The 21,518-nt window shown below is 45.3% G+C and overlaps 1 protein-coding gene across 4 annotated transcripts in view; it reads left to right on the top strand.

Moving 5' to 3' along the window:
• VCL (vinculin) overlaps window positions 1-20,603 on the top strand; it is a 114,197-nt gene extending 93,594 nt beyond the window's left edge. For 2 of the 4 annotated variants that reach the window (XM_041748681.1, XM_041748682.1), the window contains exons 14-22: window positions 3,654-3,803; window positions 6,151-6,259; window positions 7,377-7,679; window positions 8,927-9,051; window positions 10,317-10,502; window positions 13,431-13,634; window positions 15,613-15,816; window positions 16,241-16,345; window positions 18,497-20,603. In XM_041748681.1, the coding sequence (XP_041604615.1) occupies window positions 3,654-3,803; window positions 6,151-6,259; window positions 7,377-7,679; window positions 8,927-9,051; window positions 10,317-10,502; window positions 13,431-13,634; window positions 15,613-15,816; window positions 16,241-16,345; window positions 18,497-18,643 (1,533 nt within the window). In that variant the 3' untranslated portion in view covers window positions 18,644-20,603. The remainder of the gene's footprint in view (window positions 1-3,653; window positions 3,804-6,150; window positions 6,260-7,376; window positions 7,680-8,926; window positions 9,052-10,316; window positions 10,503-13,430; window positions 13,635-15,612; window positions 15,817-16,240; window positions 16,346-18,496) is intronic. The other 2 variants (XM_041748683.1, XM_041748684.1) reach the window with 1 other exon arrangement.
• Window positions 20,604-21,518: the final 915 nt, after the last annotated feature.

The raw sequence follows: 21,518 nt of genomic DNA, 5'->3' as shown, positions 1-21,518 counted from the left end.
CTTTTCTCCTCAGCATTTTTCAACATTTGACATGTTTACTTCACTTTTTGTTTGTCTGTCTCCCTCACAGTAGCCTGAGAGGCCATGCAGGCAAGGAGTTTGTTTTGTCATACTTTATTCCCAGTTTTTTTTCTTTAAATATTTTATTTAAAATCTTTATAAGATTTTATTTATTTGAGAGTGAGCGAAAGAGAGAGCAAGAGAATGAGAGCATGAGCATGAACAAGGAGAGGGGCAGAGGGAGAGGGAAAAGTAGAGGGAGAAGCAGGTTCCCTACTGAGCAGGGAGTCTGACTTGGGGCTCGATCCTGGGATCATGACTTGAGCTGAAGGCAGATACTTGATTGACTGAGCCACTCAGACCTCCCTTTATTCCCAGTTCTTTTTTTTAAATTTAATTTTTTAAAATTTAAATTCAATTAGCCAACATTTAGAACATCATTAATTTTAGATGTAGAGTTGAGTAATTCATTAGTTGCATGTAAGATCCAGGGCTCCTCATATCACATGCCCTCCTTAATGCCCGTCACCCAGGTACCCCATTCCCCCATCTTCCTCCCCTCTAGCAACCCTCTTTCCCATAGTTGAGTCTCGCATGATTTGTCTCCCTCTCTGATTTCTTCCCATTCCATTTTTCCTCTCTTCCCTTTTGATCTTTTGCACTGTTTCTTATATTCCTCATATGAGTGAAACTATGTCGTAATTATCTTTCTCTGAATGACTCATTTCACTCAGCATAATACCCTTCAGTTCCATCCATGTCATGATGTAAATGGTAAGATTTCATCCTTTGTGATGGCTGAGTAATATTCCATCTTGTGTAGTATATATCTATCTATATCTATCTATCTCTATTTCTATCTCTATCTCTATATCTATATCTATCTATATCTATTTATATCTATTTTCTTTATCCATTCATCCACCGTTGGACTTCTTGGCTCAAAAACAGACACATAGGGACACCTGGGGGGGTCAGTGGTTGGGCGTCTGCCTTTGGCCCAGGGCATGACCCTGGGTCCTGGGATCGAGTCCTGCATCGGGCTCCCCACAGGAAGTCTGCTTCTCCCTCTGCCTATGTCTCTGCTTCTCTTTCTGTGTCTCTCATGAATAAATAAAAACAATCTTAAAAAACAAACCAACCAACCCCAAAACAGACACACAGATCAATGAAACAGAATAGAGAATCCAGAAATGGATCCTCAACTCTAAGGTCAGTGAATCTTCTGACAAAGCAGGAATGAATATTCCCAATTCCTAAAACAATGCCTGGCACATTGTTGGTGCTGAATGAATGGAAGTAAAGCCTTTCCCAGAAATCTTCCAGGAGACTTTTGCTTATGTTTCACTGGCTAGAACTCGGTCATATGGCTGCTCCAGCTGTAGGGGAATCTAGGAAAGCAAGTATTGGCAGCAAAGAAGAAGGGGCTGTTGGGTCAGGCACCTAAGACCATGTAGAAGTGGTGGGTGGAGGTTTGTGTTATTCCTTTTTGCTGATGACCCCCGTTTTCCTTCTTTAGCTTAGGTCATGGCACAGTTCAGCTCATGGTCCCCTTCGACTAGGATGATTTGCTATTTTTTTCATTCCAGAATTCTCTGAGTCTTAGACTAGTAGAAAGAGTCTCTGCTGGTTCCTTGGTATGTCAGCATGTGTTGTCCTCCTGTCCCCCTCTCTCCTCTCTCGGAAATGTGTGAGTCGCCATTGAATCTTCCCACACCAATAAATATCTAAGGCAAGCTAATTTGATCTCACAAATATTCCTTGAATCCTTTATGTTTTCCATTCATGTTGCTACAGCTCTTGTTCTGATCCTTATCCCCTGTTGCCTAAATGACTGCACAGCTGTGACTGGTCTTCTATGAATCTGTCACTAAGCCACCAATAAAATAAAAATGCAGATTTGACCCTATTTCACTACCTAGCCCTTCGGCAGGCCTTCCCTCTCGCATAGGATAAAGCCAGAGTGCCAGGATCTGCTCCTAGTACTCTCTTTATGCCTGTTTCCCACAAGCGTCTGCTTTTCAGTTCATGCCCCAGTAGCCCTTAACTGCTTATAGTTTCCTACAGACTCTGTCCTTTTTCTCTTCCTTGTCTCTGTTCTTTTGGTTTCTAATTACCTTTCCCTTCTTTTTGGGCTAATTCCTATTTATCCTTTATCCTTTTATCCTTTACTTCCTGGATAGGTTTAAGCACCTTTCCTTTTGCTCTCATGATGTCAGTGCTTAGGTTTATGATTGTACATCATACACTCTAATATAAGTATCTGTTTATGGGCCTTTTTTTACATCTCAAGGATGTGAGCTCCTGAGTTGCAGAAATTGTGCCTTATTCATTTTTTGTATCTTCAGCACCTATTCCAGTGTTCTGGCACATAGTAGGTGCTCAGTAAATTTTGACTGAGTGATAAGAAAAGCAGGCCAAACAGCCAGTTAAATCAGAGGATGCAGCAGACAGGGCTGGAATTGGGATGATTAAGTAGGGTAAGTGAAAGCCTTGTAGATCCAGGTGTGGGAGACCAGCCAAGATAAGAAACAAGGACTGAGGCTAGGAGATCAGAGGTTCAGACAGAGATTCTGAGCATTAAATGGCAAGAACCCAGGTGGCTGAACCCAAACAAGAGGCCAGTGTGGGCAAGAGACTTGAGTGGGTCAACCCAGCACCCTGGCGATTCGATTGGAACCTGCTGCTGAACCAGGAGACCTTTAGAGCTTAGAGATGGTCTGCTAAGAGTCAGAACTGCCCCAGTGGGGCAGGTAGATCCTCGGGGGAAAGCATAGAAGAGGATGGATCCTGTCGGCAGTTTCTGACATGCTCTGTGTAGAGTGTAAACCTGACCAGGCACTGGTATGCCTTGTGTTTTCAAGCACTGTTACCCTAACAAGCGACAGAAGAGCTTTTGTCATTTTATCTGAGTTAAATAGTCCCCTTCATCATACTCAGCCTTGCATTAATATCCACATCAAAGGATAAGTTAACTTTTTTTTTTTTTTTTAATTTGAGAGGTGAATGAACAATTCAGTAGGTGGTTTTGTATTCAGGGTAATAAAAATCAGCCTTCCTTGCCCTAGTCTCAGGCCTGAGTGTGAGCACCAGCTATCATTTTTCCCATGGAGGTCAGGAGCAGAGTTTTTACAACATTAATGGTAATGGATATGAGAGGGATGCTGCCTTGAGGCGGCTGGAGTTCAGGTTAGGACGAGGATGTTCTTGGCCTTTAATATCTCCAGCCAACTACACTGGAGCCTGGGTGGGTTTGTCTGTCTTCCTGAAACTACAGGATAATACTTTTGGGAACAGGGAATTTTGAAGTCTGTGGCCTTCTTATTGCAGACTACACGGTGCTCTGTATCCTGTCTGCACTTGGTAAGCATTGGTTGAACTGAAATTCGAAGTTGGGTAGGAAAAAAAAAAAACCAAAAACCAAAGTTGGGTAGGCTGTGCACATGCACGCATGTGATGCTTATGGCCAAACCTCTGAGGACACAGAGCAAGACCTGGCAATCGCCAGATTGTTGTCTTATTGACTAAGGTTTGATGTCATCTGTGAAGTTGTTGCTTGAGTGGTTGCCTCTACTTAAAGAGAGTTTTTTCTTTGGCTTCTTGACTTCTTTTACTGAAATAAATTTTCCTAATTTCTTTGTTTTTTCCTCAAGGTATTTGATGAGAGGGCAGCTAACTTTGAGCACCATTCAGGAAGGCTTGGTGCCACAGCGGAGAAGGCAGCTGCTGTTGGAACTGCTAATAAATCCACCGTAGAAGGCATTCAGGCATCAGTAAAGACGGCCCGAGAACTCACACCCCAGGTTGAATTTTGTTCAGTTTTCGTTGTTTCAGTACTCACCGTATAGTGTGCAGTAAAGGTCAATTATAGAATAGTTTCTATACATTTTTGAACACTTACTCTACATTGTCATGAAAGAAACAAACTCACAGTGTCAAAATCACTTTTGTATTGTTTTAGCTTTCTACAATGATCATAGATTACTTTTGAGAGTAGAAAAAAGTAGTAAAGCAACCCCTGCTCACACACACCCATAATTTGGGAAATATTTGGATAATCTTGAGAGGTTAAGTCTATTTTGATTGCAGAGCGTCTGCCTTCCCCACATCTCTTTGAGGATATTTTTAAAAAATCCAGTTGTGTTCAAAACTTGTTTTCTTTTTTTCTACTTCATTATATAACCACGTTATAGCCAGTATGCTGTGAATAGTATACTGGTAGAGTGGGAGCAAAAGAAAACAAATTGGGTGGGAATTGAAGTTCTAATATGTGATAAGTATTCTTAAAAATACCAGTCCAACATCTTTTAGTGTGATGTTTGTACTTTTTTTTCTAATCAAATTATAGAGAATTCATTTAAAAAATTTGATTTATTCAGCAGATATGTATTGTGTGCCTTGAATATATCAGGAGCTTTACACATCTGTGATACTGGCTTTGGTGAGAACTTGCAGGAAGGGATGGAAAAAACCCACACCTCTTTATTGTTTGTTTTTTTGCCCACGTGGCACGTTAACAAATTAGATTCTCTTGAAAAATCACACATGTCCAACTTTTAAAAAATATTTCCATAAAATATGAACATGTGTAACTTTCTTTAAAAATTTCCATAAAACATAGAACATAGGCATTTCTGTATAAAACTGGGATTCCTAAAAAAGAGAAACAGAAAATTAAAAATACCAACTATGGAAAGAGTAAGGATTTTGGAGACAGATCTAGACTTGCATCCTCTGTGACTCTGAGTTTAATCATCTGTAAAATGGAGGGAATTCCTTCCTAATGTATATTTTGGAGGATTAAGAGGATATGTGTGTAGCCTGTAACTTACCAAATATTTGGGCAGTGTTAGTTCCTTCCCCAGCTCCTCTAACTGGTTCGCCGGGAGCTCTTGAGCAAGTCGCTTACATTTTCTAAGTCTTGGTTTTTGCATCTGTAAGTTGGTGGAATTACCTACCCATCCTGTTTCCTAAGGGGTGTTGTGAGATAATGGATGCAGTAAGATAATGCATGTGGAAGTACTTCGTGAACTGTAGCCAGTTCCTTTTTTTTTTTTTTTTAAATCTGTAAATAGCAGTTTTAAGTAATTTGCTGTGTCTCTCTTGGTGGTGCTTTTTAAGATGGAAAAATCTACATCAAGTATTTATTTCTTTTATTTTATTTATTTCTTTTAAACATCAGGTGTCTAAACATAAGTCACTTTTTTTTGAACTTTACAAATTTATTTATTTTTTTTATAAATTTATTTTTATTGGTGTTCAGTTTGCCAACATATAGAATAACACCCAGTGCTCATCCCATCAAGTGCCCCCCTCAGTGCCCATCACCCAGCACCCCCACCCCCCACCCACCTCCCCTTCCACCACCCCTAGTTCGTTTGCCAGAGTTAGGAGTCTCTCATGTTCTGTCTCCCTTTCTGATATTTCCCGCTCATTTTTTCTCCTTTCCCCTTTATTCCCTTTCACTATTTTTTATATTCCCCAAATGAATGAGACCATATAATGTTTGTCCTTCTCCGATTGACTTATTTCACTCAGCATAATACCCTCCAGTTCCATCCACGTCGAAGCAAATGGTGGGTATTTGTCGTTTCTAATGGCTGAGTAATATTCCATTGTATACATAAGCCACATCTTCTTTATCCATTCATCTTTCGATGGACACCGAGGCTCCTTCCACAGTTTGGCTATTGTGGACATTGCTGCTAGAAACATCGGGGTGCAGGTGTCCTGGCGTTTCATTGCATCTGTATCCACAAATGTTGGAGAGGATGTGGAGAAAGGGGAACCCTCCTGCACTGTTGGTGGGAATGTGAACTGGTGCAGCCATGTGTGGAGATTCCTCAAAGAGTTAAAAATAGATCTGCCCTACGACCCAGCAACATAAGTCACTTTGTATATGTTCTGAAGTATCAAGTGAACGCCACTTTGTCATTCTAGTACCTTCTCAGAATCAGCCTGTGACTGTAAAACCTTTTGCTCTGGTGAGCGGTTGCAGAGACCAAGTGTTCCTGCATTCGGCCTGAAAGGCTTGCCCATTTTTGGCTTTCTAGTGCCATCTGTAGGTGGAGAGAGGGGAAAGCTTCGCTGAAGGTTTGTGTCCCAGTGTGAGGGCGCCCTGGGGCTTACAGGTTGTTTTGTCATCCACAGGTGGTCTCAGCTGCTCGCATTTTACTTAGGAATCCTGGAAATCAAGCTGCTTACGAACACTTTGAAACCATGAAGAACCAGTGGATCGATAATGTTGAAAAAATGACAGGTAGGCTTGTGTGCCAAGCTCTTACTGTGGAGCCCTTGAGGAGTGCATTCGCAGAAACTCAAGCAGGACCGGTTATGTGACTGGGTTGTAATTGGAGGAAGGGACGGTCACGTGCCCGACAGTGTACTTGGCCCTGATTAAGGCCGCAGAGCAGCGGCAGCTTCTCATTCAAGCCTTGCAACTTGTTTGAAGAGAGGCTCTTTGAGTCCCTCTTATTTTAATGCTGCCCTCCCTGTGTGATGTGTATTGTTAGGGCTGCTATCTCCTCTCTGAATAGTGCCTTTGCTCCGTCTGAACCAGAGTTTGGTTTCAGAGGCTGGGAGGCGGTGTTCGCGGACACAGTGAGCAGCCCTGTCATTTTCAGTGGGTTCACATTTCAAGGAACCACAATAGCTACCATTTAATACACCTTGTCTCAGAGTTTCCTCCAACTTATCAACTACGTAGTTTTTTTAAAAAAGAGGAGAAGCCAACCGCCAGCAAACGCGTGTCCGTGCAACTGAAGCGGCACCTCCGAATCTTCTTCACGGTCTGTGGAGGGAGGCCTAGGAGAGGAGGGAAGAAGGGAGGGATGCGGGCTCTCCGGCTTCCCCGGCTGAACCTGTGGTGACGGGAGCCACGGCAGCCAGAGATGAAAGTGGAGCTCCTGAGGTGTCGGAGGAGAGGTAACAGAAACAAGAAACAGCCGCCCGGGGTTATTAGAATCCTCGGCGTGGCTTGTCTTGGGCACTACAAGCTGCCAGCACGCAACAGATGGCTGCGGAGTGAGGAGGGAAGGGAGAAAATGTTATTAGCAGAATGTGGAGATGCCGCAGAGGCCTGAGTCACCATCCTCCTGATGTCGCTGCGGTTCTGGTGGCCTGTGGTCGACTCGAGAAGGCCAGTGACCACGGTTGGTATGAGTGTTGTGAATCTGTACAGCCTCCTGGACTACATCTTCACTCTTTTTTTGAACTAAGGTAATCATCTGGAAGCTTTTGCTTGTTTAGGAAGGACTCGGAGCTGAAGGAGAGAATTCTGGGTGACATTTTCACGTGAGACTCGAGTGGACAACAGGGTTTTTGAGCCGCTGTTCTTCTAAAGTAGAAACGAAATTCCATTTCTGTTCTCCTGACAGGGCTGGTGGACGAAGCTATTGATACCAAATCTCTGTTGGATGCTTCCGAAGAAGCAATTAAAAAAGACCTGGACAAGTGTAAAGTAGCCATGGCCAACATTCAGCCACAGATGTTGGTCGCCGGGGCGACCAGCATTGCTCGCCGGGCCAACCGTATCCTGCTGGTGGCTAAGAGGGAGGTGGAGAACTCTGAGGATCCCAAGTTCCGTGAGGCTGTGAAAGCTGCCTCCGATGAATTGAGCAAAACCATCTCTCCAATGGTGATGGATGCAAAGGCTGTGGCTGGAAACATTTCCGACCCTGGTAAGCGATGCATGGTGCGGTTCACCTCCCTCGAGAGGTTAACTCGGGAAGCTGACAGGGTGCCGAGACGGTGTGCAACCACCCCACAACCACCGTGTCCAGTATCTGAGAGCAAAACCTATAGATCTGTAGTTTGAGATTGCTAGATCACTCTTTTGATGTCCCCCCAAAATATCACACTCAATATTTTCTCCAATATTGGCAGGTTTTATTGTGAGTTAGTTTCTCTGGGCCAGCTTTTCTGTGCTTTCTTAATGTTGTCTGACTAGATAGCTCCTGGCTCTGTTTAGTCATTGTTTTGGAAATTGCTCAAAAGATGCAAGAAAACCATTTTATCAACCATTTAGCTTATGTAACTGGCATTAACTTCTCTTCTGCTTTTCTTAAACTGTCTTTTCTCTGTAAGATATTTTCTGTTTCTGCCAAATCTGGAGGGCTTAAGTTGACCTGTAGATCTCCTTGGTAAATATCCCGATCCCACACCAAGGAATCTAGATTTTTCTTTAGCTGAATTCTGAGCACATTTCCAGTATTACTAAAGATGTTACTGCTTCTTTGGTCAGAAACATCTGAATTCCTCCGTGTTCTGAGCATCCAGCGTGTCTAGCCTTGTCTCCGAGTAACCCAGGCAGCGTAAGGGAGTGGGAAGGAAGGGCGGCCCTATTCATCCCTACCCACGCCTTCAGCCCACCGTCACTAAGAACACACTCCGTTTCCTGGTTGGAGTTTCTAGTAGTTCGAGTAGAATTCCTGAATCCCAGGTGACTGGACACCGTAGCAGCATTTGATCAACATAGGGGTTAATACACTTAATGCCAGGTTGAGCAAAGAAGTAGGGAGAAAGGTGAGACGTCCTCCAGGGACCGTATGCCCCATCTGAAACCAGTATCCCTCCTGTTCTGACTTGGCAGCCTTATCTCTTGACTGCTTCATCATTATAGGAGAAGTGGTGAGCACCACCTGAGCCCAAAGTGATCACACCCAGGAACGTCTTGAGTACTTGTTAATTGTACAGGCCAGAAGGCACCCTGCAGCGCAGGGACTAGCTGGTTTGTGACTTCTGGCTCTTTGTAGGCCTTATGGCATCTGCCTTGCCGTGATGTCCCTTCCCCTCCAATCACTGCCTGTGATGCTTCCTGGCAGCTTCACATCCAGCTTTTGTTAATAGAAACCAGTTCTTCTGCTGGACAGACAGTGCTCCAGGGCACTGACCTGCCCAGCTGAAAGTGAGGGCATCTTATGTTTAGGCCTGCAAAAGAGCTTCCTGGACTCAGGATATCGGATCCTGGGAGCTGTGGCCAAGGTCAGAGAAGCCTTCCAACCTCAGGAGCCTGACTTCCCGCCTCCTCCTCCAGATCTTGAACAGCTCCGTGTAAGTAAATTCAGGATGATGGGGAGAACTGAGCAGAGGGTGTTGGCACTGTAGCAAATGTGCTCTGCAGCCTCATTTACTAGGTGTCTCTGTTTAGCTTTTACCTGAAGCTTAGGCGCACAAGTTGTTTTTAATTCCCAAATCAGTAGAGCACCTCACCCCCTGCACCCCGTTCTTATGCATGGGATGTGGGTTGGCTGACTGTGCTGGGGACCCACTAACGTGGAATAGTTGGCTTTGGCAAATGTGCGTGTGATGAGTGCTGAGGTCCTGGATGAGTTAATGAGGAGTGGGGAAATCATCTGGTAGTGTGGAGATGTTTTGTGTTCCCAGCTGACAGTGGTGAAACTGAGGTAGCTAGACGTGTGTACCTTCTTTCCTTTCCTTGACTTTTTTTTAGTAATAAAAGTAGTACAGTCTTTGGTTTTTTTTAAAGCTTATTTTTCCCCAACTATAATTTAAAGTCTTTTGATGCATCCCCGGAGTGCCATAAATTATTCTTCCATAGGTCAGTGGTTGAAGAGGAGGCTTAGCTGGGCAATATCTTATAGATACAAATCTTAGGATAGGAAATAGTGATTATTCTAACACTACTGGAAATAGCTGGACTTTGGGAATAGTTCATCAAGGCAACCATTTGATTTACTTTCGCATGTTTCATGTCAGTAAAAGATGTGAGTTTCTAGGTTGGTTGGGGACAGAATTGGGTCATTTTGCCCGAGCTAAGGCACAGTGCTTCCGTAGCCTCCAATGCTTCAGCTTCGTTTGAGTCTCTGGAGCAGGGCTGTTGGTGCGTGGTGAGGGCCAGGGTGGGGGCTATTCTGAGACCTGGCTTTGTATGTGATCAGCAGATTCATGACACTTAGACTCAGGATCTTAGAGATCATTTGGTCTAGCTGCCCCTCGTTGCCAGACGGGAAAGCTGAGGCCCAGGAGAGAAGTTAACTTGCCTATGCAACTGGCTTCAACAATCAGGACCACAAATTAGATCTTCTCTAGGAATCTTCAGTCCCAGAGAAGTGGTGCTATGTGTGCCTCCCTGGGATGCATCCAAAACTGTAGCTGTTGGCTTTTTATGGAGAAGCAAGGAAGAAAGTATGCATCTGTTGAGATTGAAGCAGGTGGTCCCTGTGCTCAGTGTGGGTGGTCTTATATGGAATGAGTGTGGGTGGCTTTTCTGGGGATGCTTTTTAGAGGAAAAGGAAAGAATTCTAGAAGGGAGTAGTTCCTAGGGTTTTACTTACAACCCAGTAATTCTTCCTTAGCTGGCAGATGAGCTTGCTCCTCCCAAACCACCTCTGCCTGAGGGTGAGGTCCCTCCGCCCAGGCCCCCACCACCGGAGGAGAAGGATGAAGAGTTCCCTGAACAGAAAGCCGGGGAGGTGATTAACCAGCCAATGATGATGGCTGCGAGGCAGCTCCATGATGAGGCTCGCAAATGGTCCAGCAAGGTAAGTAAGGAGGCTTTTCTTGTTGGAATAGGATGAAGAAGAGCTCACAGCCCAGGAAGAAGAGTCTGATTGGAAGGTTACCCTCTCTCTGCCTTGGTTCCTGCTGTTGCCAATAACATGATCACCCTTTTACTTGTGGTTTAGTAAGATATTTGAGAGGAGGTTCCTTTCCTCTGTCCATGCAAGTGTCTGCTCCTGTGACCCTGGACACTTGGGGTCTTTTAAAAATTGCTTTTCTTTCTTGGGATTGCTGAATGTGTTTAGATGCTCTCTTGCTAGTTATCAGCGCTCCAATCGTGAAGTAGTCTTCTGGGGGCTCTGCTCGAGTTAGATGAAGTGTTTGTTTCCCTTCTATTTTTCATAAAAGCAGGTTGATGGATGTCTTAGAAGCCACATGCTTTATTCTTTTTCTCAGAATCATCTTACTCCTCAATTGCAGCCCGCTCCAGGCTAACTCTAGCTCCACAAATCTCAAAGTGTCAATATTAACGTGGTTGGTGAAAATGTGGATGCTGCTGCAGCAGCAGTCATGCCCCATGACTGCCTCTATCCCCCTAAATGATGAAGAGTGCATGGTAGTTTTTCTAGATAAGAGCTAAATATTATTGCTAGCCTGACAGTGAGATGTAGTTCTACCTCAGTTCTAAACTGTTTGTCATATGACGCTTCCTTCTAGATCTTCATTCCCACCATTTATTTGCCTTTTCACGCCCTCAGCCGTCTCAGGCTCTTGTATTAAATGCAGTTCTCCAGGGACCTTTTGCAGGCAGCTGATCTTGGGTTTTTCCAGGCTGGGAAATTGACCTTGGTTTTTTAACTCCGTATTTTTCTGTGCTGTTAGCTGTGAGCCCAGGTTCTAAGAAGGAATGAATAGTGACCTTGCTGGTGTTGGGTCTGATCGTGGAATTATTTGCAATCATATCTTTCTACCTGGGGCATGCACACCTCCAGGACCATTAGCAGTGCATGTGGAAAGTGGAGTGGAGGTGACAGCAGAGGTTGGTTTTACTCAAAGATTTTAAAGGAAATTTAAATTTCATTATAATAAACCCAGATATACTGTGTAGCTGGACACAAAATATATGTGAATTATAAATAAACTTACAGGGCACATGGCATCAGCCTACATATTTACCCCACTCTGCTGTTTGTAGCCAGAAGTCTTGAGGCCCGACTGTCTCGGGAGGTTTGGAGCATTGGGGGATTGGCGACTTTGAGCTGTGTGAAGTCAGGAGCTCCTTGAACCGTGTGCATTTGTGTATCTGTCATTCTGACTTTGTACACGGTGAGACTCTGAACTCCAGCAGCAGCGAGCTGCCCTCTCCTCTAAGGAATGAGGATGAGTCCTGGTTGAGACAGAGTTTAGGGAAAGGGTTTAGAATGTACCTGAACCCCTTGTTTGCCCTGAATTCTGGAACTTTGTCATCGCCTTTTGGAGACAGGTTTCCTGTGCAGGATAAGAATTTTAGGAGTGACAGCAGCCTCGAATAAACTTCAAGTAAACTCTTTCTTCCTCTTGGTTAGATGTATTTGATATAAAGAAGCTGTGTTCAGGGGCACCTAGCCGGCTCAGTTGGTAGAGCATGTGACCACTGATCTCAGGGTCATGAGTTTGAGCCCTACATTAGCTATAGAGATTACTTTAAAATAAATCTTTTTTCTTTTTTCTTTTTCTTTTCTTCTTCTTCTTCTTCTTCTTCTTCTTCTTCTTCTTCTTCTTCTTCTTCTTCTTCTTCTTCTTCTTCTTCTTCTTCTTCTTCTTCTTTTTTTAAGAAGAAACTGTTTTCACCATTCTTCATATGCATGGTTTGGCTTCATTGAGGCAGTTTCTTTAATTTTCTTTCCCCTCCGCCTATTTCAGCATCCCATCACACTGCCTCTTGCCCTGGCCTTCCAGAATCCCCATCCCTGGTATTAAATGCATTCTTGCCCGCTCATGGGTCCTGTTCTCTCATGGGCACTAATTTGGGCTCCTTTCAACTCAGCCTTGGTCAGTTGCCACACTCATGTGTTATCTGTGAAGTGTGTAAACTGAGGTTGGAGTGAGAATGCTAGTGAGCAACAGGAGAGATTGAGGTTGTACCCAAGGAACAGCTTTCTGAGTCAACCCTAGCAGTGGATGTGGTGTGAGGTCGTGGAAGTGTTGTCTCTGAAGACCTTGAGGGGATAGAGAGAGCTGGTCTGCAGTGTGGGCTTTCCCTAAGATGGAAAGCTGGATGTGGCTTATTCTGGAGGCTCCTTTCAGCTGGCTGATTGTATCTGATAGGTCCTCTTCACGCAACCATTGTGTTTGTTTTCTTTGGCTCTTTCCTGGTTTGCCATCCGTTGCCTCTGATGTATCATTTTAAATTCTGAGACTCTTTAACTCCTGAAGGAAATAATGATCTGTGGCCTGGCAACTGCAGTGCTGACCCAAGTCACTTCCTGTGTCCAGGAAGATAGAGAACAGTGCCCAAGGGAGCCAGCAAGGGATGATCACTTTGTTCTGTTCAAAGCAAGTTGTGTGGCTGCATTTGCTTTTTCCCCCCTGGATTCCTTTTAAAGGTAATCAGCCACTATTGTTTGGTTGTTTGGCTCCTCTGAAATGTCGTGACATGAAAATTATTCTTGGCAAGTTTAACTCTGGTGGTAAGTTATAAAAAAGGAATGCCGCTTGCTTTCTTGGTTTAAATTTTTTCTCTGGAAATCTTTTGCCACAGGAGTGAGCCTTTCTTTCACTCACTGAGAACGGAGAGGGCTCGGGCTGGTGCTGGAGGCTGAGAATTCCCCTTCTGTGGGGCTGGGTTCATCTGGCTTCTGGAGAGAGGCCATTCTCCTTTCCATCCTAGGCAAGCTTTGGTTACTAAGCCAGCTGATGCTCAGCTTCCCCAGTCCTACTGCTCTTACTAACACTGTCCCTGTTTCTCATCCTTCCTGCCATCGACCAAGCCGGGTAACCGAGCCGCTGAGGTGGGTATAGGCGTTGTAGCTGAGGCAGATGCGGCCGATGCTGTCGGGTTCCCTGTCCCCCCTGACATGGAAGACGATTTCGAACCTGAGCTGCTGTTAATGCCATCCAATCAGCCGGTCAACCAGCCCATTCTGGCCGCGGCTCAGTCATTGCATCGGGAAGCTACCAAGTGGTCTAGTAAGGTACTGATTAGCACCCCAGTGGGGGCTGCTCCATATGCATCCGGCCATGTGCAGCCTTGACACATTGCATCACTCATGGTCTGTGCGAGTCCTGTGAGTCTGGGCGGGCGGGCCTCTGTCTGCACCTTGTTGTTAGGACTGGCTTCACAAGTTTGATAGGTCTGCTAATGCCAGAGTGATTGGATTGCATTATGTTTGGGGCTAGAGATGGGGTCACTTTCTGAAAGGATTCCTTTTCTTACTGACCTTGGGGCCACAACTGGAACCTTAAGCCCCCTTGGGAGGCCATGGATATGTCTCTCAATGACATGCAGGTTGGGGACCATTGTAGACCGTTAAGAGGTCACCTGGCCTGACCATTGAGCTTTGCCTGCCACCCCCTCCTCTGCTGACCTGTCACTGATGGCTCAAGCAGAGCTGGTCAGGGTGAGAAGCAGCTTATACGGCGGGGTCTCTGGGGCGGACTGCTTGCTGCCCTGCACTTGGCTGCCTGGCAGATGCTGGCCTTAATAGGAACCCACAGGGAAGGGGCTTCACTGACTGCTTGGGTCTTTCGGTGGGGGGGTGGGGGACAGGGAGCACTCAGGGCTGCAGGACAGGCAGCCACAGAGCTTCGGCCTTGGGACTGAACCCACGCTAGTTTGGGGAGTGGAGGAAGAGGGTAATCACTTTTTTCCTTTTGAAGGTAGCATGTTGCAAGAAGACAGGGTTTGGAGAGTGATGGGTAATAACTAACCCTGGCACTACACTGTCTTCTAATCAAGTTCGTGAAACCCTGCAATGATCCCAGGTCTACACTGGAAGAGACGGCCTTGTCTAACCTGCTCCTGTTCTCATGACTTCTTCCCCGTACCTCTGTTCTCTTTGGCCCCAGTTACTGCCTGCGATGATACACGCCTCCCTGCACAGTGATCAGCCACTTCCTGATGCCTGTGGGGGTGTCTCCCAGAGTGCCCTGCAGTGGCATGGTTTGTGTATGCCTCACGCCTGGTCTAGAAATTGAAATGCATGAGGGGAAAAATGAGTAGGGCCTGACCTTTTAGGTCGTTTTGAACATTGCAGTGGTTATTTTTGGTTGTTAGCAGCCAAAAAGCTGCTCCTTTTGAGGGCATAAAGTAAATTTCATGTACATTTCTTGATTATGACCCACGAGGGTTTTAATGAATCCAGATGCCGAATTGAAGATAAACCGCTAGTAGTTGGAGTGGGGGGTTCCATTTACAGCTTGACTCATGAGTTTTATTTTTTTGCTCTTAGCTGAAGGTTTCTTTAATTGAAGCCACTTAGCTGAGAGGACTGATTCTCAGCCTTTTCAAATGTGATAAATTAAAATAACATGTTCCCTTAGGCTGACAGGACAAATAAGAGGCAGTAGACGGGAGGGCAGGAGCAGTCTAGGTGAGAAAGTAGATCTTTTCTCATCAAGGCTGATAATGGTTACTTGGTTTAAATTCTAGCTCAGCGGCAACAGTCCGTCCTTGGCTGTTATTGGCCATGAGGGTTAGGGCGAAGGGGATGATTTCAGCACCCGGAGAGGCTCCTCCGTATTTTTCCCCTCAAGCCAGCTCTACTGCTTTTCCCCTACAGAAAGAAAATGCCTGTTTAACCAACTTCTTGGTCCCGTCCTCATTTTTATTGACATGATTAACTTGGAGATGCTGAGGTGCTCGTTCATTGCCATGCCGGGGCGCACATGTTGCCCTTCCAGACTAATATCCGGGTCTTCCCTTTCTCAGTGGGGTCATCTCTTTCTTTCTGCCTCTCTCACTGAGTGCTGGGAGGAGTGTCCTGGCTCACCCTTCTCTCTGTTCTCCTGTACTGTCCATGTCACTTAAGAGCAGTCCCCTTATTCTCTCCTCACCCTTCCAGAGGCTGCTAGCGCAGCAGGCTCCCTCCTCTCTTCTCTGTGCTTCTACCTCCTTCCCTAACTTGGCCAGAGTGTGGGCTGAGCTCACATTATATCTTTGCTTCTCTCTAGGGCAATGACATCATTGCAGCAGCCAAACGCATGGCTCTGCTGATGGCTGAGATGTCTCGGCTGGTAAGAGGGGGCAGTGGTACCAAGCGGGCACTGATTCAGTGTGCCAAGGACATTGCCAAGGCCTCAGATGAGGTGACGCGGTTGGCCAAGGAGGTTGCCAAGCAGTGCACAGATAAGCGGATTAGAACCAACCTCTTACAGGTACTCAAGAGAAGTGTGTGTGTGTGTGTGTGTGTGTGTGTGTGTGTGTGTGTGTGAGAGTGTGAGTGTGTCAGAGTAGGGGTTGTGGGAGGGAGAAAGCGAGAGAGAGAAGACTGGATGAGCAAGGAGGAGGTGGAGGAGCTCTGAAGAGGCAGCAAAAAGGGGAAATACATGTATATATTTGGGAAAGACAGATTCAGGACAATTTCCTTCCTAATCAAATGAAAAAATGATAATGGTAGCGCATTATTCTGAAGAGAGGGACTAGACTGCTTCTGGGGAGAAAGCAAGTGGGATCCTGCTGCTGATTTACCGAATGCCTTCTGCATGCCAGCCTCAGGAATACAGCGGTGGATAAGTCTTGCCCTCAAAGAGCTGGCGGGCAAGAACGTTAGAAACATACTAAATTAAGTTTCCTTTTTAGGTATGTGAGCGAATCCCAACCATAAGCACCCAACTCAAGATCCTGTCCACTGTGAAGGCCACCATGCTGGGTCGCACCAACATCAGTGATGAGGAGTCTGAGCAGGTATGTGTCCTCTGCTTCTTGTTTCTTGCCAGCAGCTTCTGTGCCATTTTATAGTAATTTAATCCAGGTGAAGGAAAGCTCTTGTGTGGCTTTTGTCCCTCTACAGATGGGAAGTCGAGGCCTGGGGTTAACCTCAGTTCTTTTCCTCCAGGAAGTAGCTTTGGCTCTCTTGAGGCCTCCAGTGCCTATTCACTCCTTTGGCTGGAGAGCATTTCTGCTTCCTAGCTCCCCGGGATATCAGTACCTCGAGGAGGAATCGTGCTGGCTTTTCAGGGGCATGAGACAGGTGTGTGCTGAGGCCGAGATGACAGCTCAGAGGAGGTGTTTCTCTTGCTTTCTTTGACAGAAATTGCAATAAGAGTGGCAGGAGGGTTCTCTGAAGTGATGGCAACCACTTTTTTGGAGTTTGTCGTCCTTCACTGCCTCCTGGAATTGTGGCCCAGAACTATTGGGAAAGCTCTCATGTGAGCACCTCTTCCTCTCCTTAGCTCCCCTCTGGGAGGCCGCGCTGTGTGCCATACGTCTAGTGTCACCTCACAGTAGGTAGCACATCTTTTGTTGAGCTGCGCAGATAGGCTCATCATACATGGGTGAGCATGTGGCTGTGGATTGGGCGCTGTAGTGGAGAGTTAAAGAAACAGACACAGTCCCTCTCCTCAGGGAACTCACAGGTAGTTCGGGAGGCCAGCCCTGATCTCTGGGCCAGGAGACAGAGGCTGCCGTCTGGTGCCAGTGGTGCTGCTTCCACTGCCTTGTTTTAGTCCAACAGCTCTCCCCCTCCCCCGTCATCGAGGGGGACACCATGGGGTTGGATCTTCACCCCTAACTTCCATGTATTCTAGGCAGGGTCTGGGCACTTGGGCTGTTCCTTGTCATGTGATCTCATCTGCACCAAGTAAAGGAAGTGGAAGCAGAGAAAGAAGGATAAAGACTTCATGGTTTCAGACCATATTGTTTAATTAACCAACACAAATGTATTTGGGGAATTTCTCCTATGTTCCTCCTAATATTACAGTAAAAAGAGAAACTAACAGTGTGGTCGAACTGCAAAACCACAGGACTGCAAGTCAGATGTTTTGAGTCCTCATCCTGATGATTGTGTGAGTTTGGTTGCGAATCTCTGAACCTATCTGGGCCTTAGCCTCTTTGTGGACCAAGTGAAAAGATCAGCTGACCAGGAATTTAAGCCCGTAGTTATGTGTCTCAGAGCCAGTGAACCCTCAGAAACTGTGTGGACAAATTTTATACATGCGAGCATTTTCCAGGGAAGACTCTACAGAATTCCTCAAAATCCTCAAAATCCTCAAAGCGTCTGTGGCTCAAAAATGGTGTTTTTTTTTTTAATCAAAAATAGTTAAAGATTTAAAAAAAAATTACTGTCCTAATAGATCAATAAGTTCTCTGAGTTTCTATGTTGGAGTATTAGTGTGTTTGCAGTAAGCTTGTGTGTCTAAATTTATGTATTTAGACTTTAATGGATTTATAAGATGATTGGTTTGCTCATTTGGTTAATTTTTTCATTCATTATTAAAATATTTATGAAATACCCCTTTTTGTGCCAGGCCCTGTCCTAACACGGGGCATAGCAGCAAACAAAAGTGACAAAAATCACTGCCCTCGTGGTACTAAAATTTGATAAAATCAGGTAAAATAGCAGATAAAGCAAACAACTTAGGTAAAATTTGCATATAGCGTATCAGTAATGATGGATTCTGTGGAGAAAAATGAAGAATTGGAGGATGAAGAATGCTGCCACTTGGGAAGGTGTTTGTATTTAAAATAAGGTGAACAGGGAATGCCTCTCAAAGTGACATCTGAGCAAAGATCTGAAGGAGGTGAGGGCTAAGCCGTGAGGGAAAAGCATTCCAGGTAGAGGGAACAGTAAGAGCCCGAGGCGAGGCAGCAGCTTGTTTGAGGACCAGGAAGGGAGTATGTGCTAGAGGCCAGCTGCGGGTATAGTACATGATCACTGATGGCCGTTTTTGGAGAAACCTCCCCCCCCCCCCCCCCGAACCCACCAGTGATGTGACAAGTATGGGGGATGCCAGCTGCGGGTCAGGCAAACTTCAGTCCACTCCTAGCTTAAGCCAGTTCTGGAGGTAGGGCCACATCAGGGACTATGAGTAACGGAGCGTTTCTCTTTGCTTGCAGGCCACAGAGATGCTGGTTCACAACGCCCAGAACCTCATGCAGTCAGTGAAGGAGACTGTTCGAGAAGCAGAAGCTGCTTCAATCAAAATTCGAACAGATGCTGGATTTACACTGCGCTGGGTTAGAAAGACTCCCTGGTACCAGTAGGCACCTGGTCACACCTGGCTGGCACAGAAACCCCTACTAAACACAATGAAATGGTCTGAGTCCCAGAAGATGCTGAGAATTGCTAGGGGGTTAAAAGCCACCCACATCCTGGCCTGACATAACAGAAAGGAGTGGGGCCTCTTCACTTTACAAACCTTGTATACTCTTGTCATGGACACTTTGAAACGTGTCTCCGTACACAGCCTGTATTCTCAAACACAGTTATACTCGTACGCACTCTGTCCCAATAGGAAGACTGGGTTTCTAGCCCACGGACTTCACATAAGCTCAGAATCCACGACTGAACACTAGCCAGACACCCTGCTCCGCCCTCATTCCCTAGGGGACAGTTCCTTTTCTGCTTCCTTTTAACTACCCCCCCCCCTCCCCCCCGCCCCGGCATGTTAGTTAAGAAGGAAATTGCTGTGCCTCCAAAATGTGTTTTGGGCTTTCCACGTTGCCCCTGACCCTGGCTGTGCTGTCTGGGTCCTTTTCAGAAGTGAGCTTTGCTGCTACAGGGGAAGATGGCCTCTGGGGAGCCCCAGCATGTGGGGCCTGGATTCACTTCTTGCCCTTCTCGTTTCATCCTTCTAATTTCCCCTAGTGCAAAACCAAATTTTGCTCTCAGGAGGAAATCGCAGAATCACATTTGTGTGCTTCTGTCTTTACCTTGCCCCTGAGCAACGTCTGTGCTAAGGAAGGTTCCTGTCCTGTAGCCCGCCTCGGCCTGCCAAGGTAGCCATCCCACACACTGTGTGTCCTGGTGCTTTCTGCCACCGAGGGGCAGAGTAGCCGGGTGCAGCCCTGCCCATCTTCCCAGCAGGGCTGCGCCCAGGCGCTTCATGCTTCGTCACTGCCTGCAGAGGTCTGCGCTGAGGCCTTAGCATTCATTCTTAGCTCTTACTGTTCCTTCTGAGCTGAAATGCTGCATTTAGTTTTTAACCAAATCATGTCTCCAATCCTGGCTTTTGTATTCCTCCCTCATTATTCTTCCTAGACAAGATTTTAAAGATATGTGTTTGTTCATTGTAATTTTGAAAGATCCTTTTTATCCTTTTGAAATTCAGTCCTAAGAACTGGTGCTTGCCACCCCCGGAATGTTTAATAGAAAGGCAATCCTGTCTGAAGGGCACTTCCTACCTAAGGGAGGTTGGCACTTGCAGACTGGAATTCTGGCACCGTTGGGGATGAATCAGTGAGAAATAGTCCTCAGTATATTCTTTCCTCCCTTAACCAAGCCCCTCTATCCTCTCCTCCCTCCCAAGTAACGAATGTCCGTGAGTAATGAGTATAATATTTAATTATCACCATACGTTTCCTATTAGCAAAGTGAGAAGAATTCTTTTTTTTGCACTTAACACTGCTGTCTAAGCATTGCCCAGCACATGAAATCGTACTTCTTCCCAAAGCCAGAACTGGATGAGTAAAGGAGTAAGAAACCATTGCCTGAATGTCCTTCCTTCTCACCTCCAATGTGTTAAATCCCAACATCGAATGTATAAACCTTGTCCTCAGTTGGTACTGTACACTCAGGCTTTCCTCTATTTTCCTTTAACTGATGAATATTATTTTCAAGGCCCTCAGCATATTTGTATAGTTGCTTACCTGATATAAATGCAATATTGATGCCTTTAAAGTATGAATCTATGCCAAAGATCACCTTTTGTTTTATGAAAGATTACTTAGAGGAAATAAGAAAAATCATGTCTGCTCTCCAGGTTCTTCCAGTGGTTTGAGACACTGGTTTACACTTTATGCTGATGTGCTTTTCTCTAATATCAGTGCTCCAGACACAGTGAAGCAAATTGGGAAAAAAAAAAAAAAAAAAAAATCCCTGAAGACTGATTAGAGACATCACCACTAAAAAACTACATTTATAAGCTAGGATTTGTTATATGCAAATATTTTCTGCCTCTTCTTTTGTTCTGTTTAAAACAATAAAGTGCATTTGTATAAATAATGCTTTAAATGATGGGTATATTATTTTGGCAAACATGTTTAGATCAGCTTTCTCCTTTGTTTGAAAAATGGCCAATGAAACTAATCCTCAGGATCTGGAAACGAAACGCTTTTATTTAACCCAGGTGTTGTACTGGATGAACAGTGTATCCTACTCCTGTAGAGCAGTAGTGTATTTACTTAATGAGTGAAAGGACAACTTTGGGGATTACATGCTAGAAGGAGGTGATCAAGGTGAACAATAGGAAGGAAACAGATGATGTGGATCATTCCCTGGTTGAAGTGGTGTGTCTTTATCTTAATGCTAGCCAGTCATGGAGACCATCACTCCTGAGAAGCTGAAGCTTTACATGTGCAGGAATACCACAGGTCTGTTTTTTCAGATTTCAAAGTCCAATATAGAACAATAGGGCTGTGGAGATCCGCCAGGGTTATAAGGCAGACATAGCTTTGGGGGACATACTTATCTTGCTTGAGGAAGTAGGAGTAGGTACTTGGGAGTTAGAATGGGCACATCACTGTTTTTGCCTGATTTTCCGGATCTGAAAGGAGATCGTTAATGAGGGGTAGTGCTGTGGACTACATTTACTGCTGGTTTAGAAGCATTGCTGACTAGAGAGGCCAATTCCAAACTGCTGGAGTTAAAGAGAAATGTCCAAGGCTACAGAATTAGCTCGGCAGTATCTGAAAACAGTATTCATGGTCTCATTTTTGTAACTCACCATATGTTCACGGGTACTGCCTTCCTGCTACATTATATTTTAGTTGTTTTCTCAAACCAGAGGACTCCAAGAACAGTGAAGACCAGCATCTTCCAAGGGTTGTTCTGTAACACCACTTTAGGAATGAATCCATCGCATGGATTCTGTTTGGATAAATGATGGTAACTTCCTTCTGCAGAGAAATGAGCATCTAC

This window comes from Vulpes lagopus, chromosome 3 (assembly GCF_018345385.1).
Source record: "Vulpes lagopus strain Blue_001 chromosome 3, ASM1834538v1, whole genome shotgun sequence".
Taxonomy (NCBI): domain Eukaryota; kingdom Metazoa; phylum Chordata; class Mammalia; order Carnivora; family Canidae; genus Vulpes; species Vulpes lagopus.
This window is presented reverse-complemented; position numbering and strand designations above follow the sequence as displayed.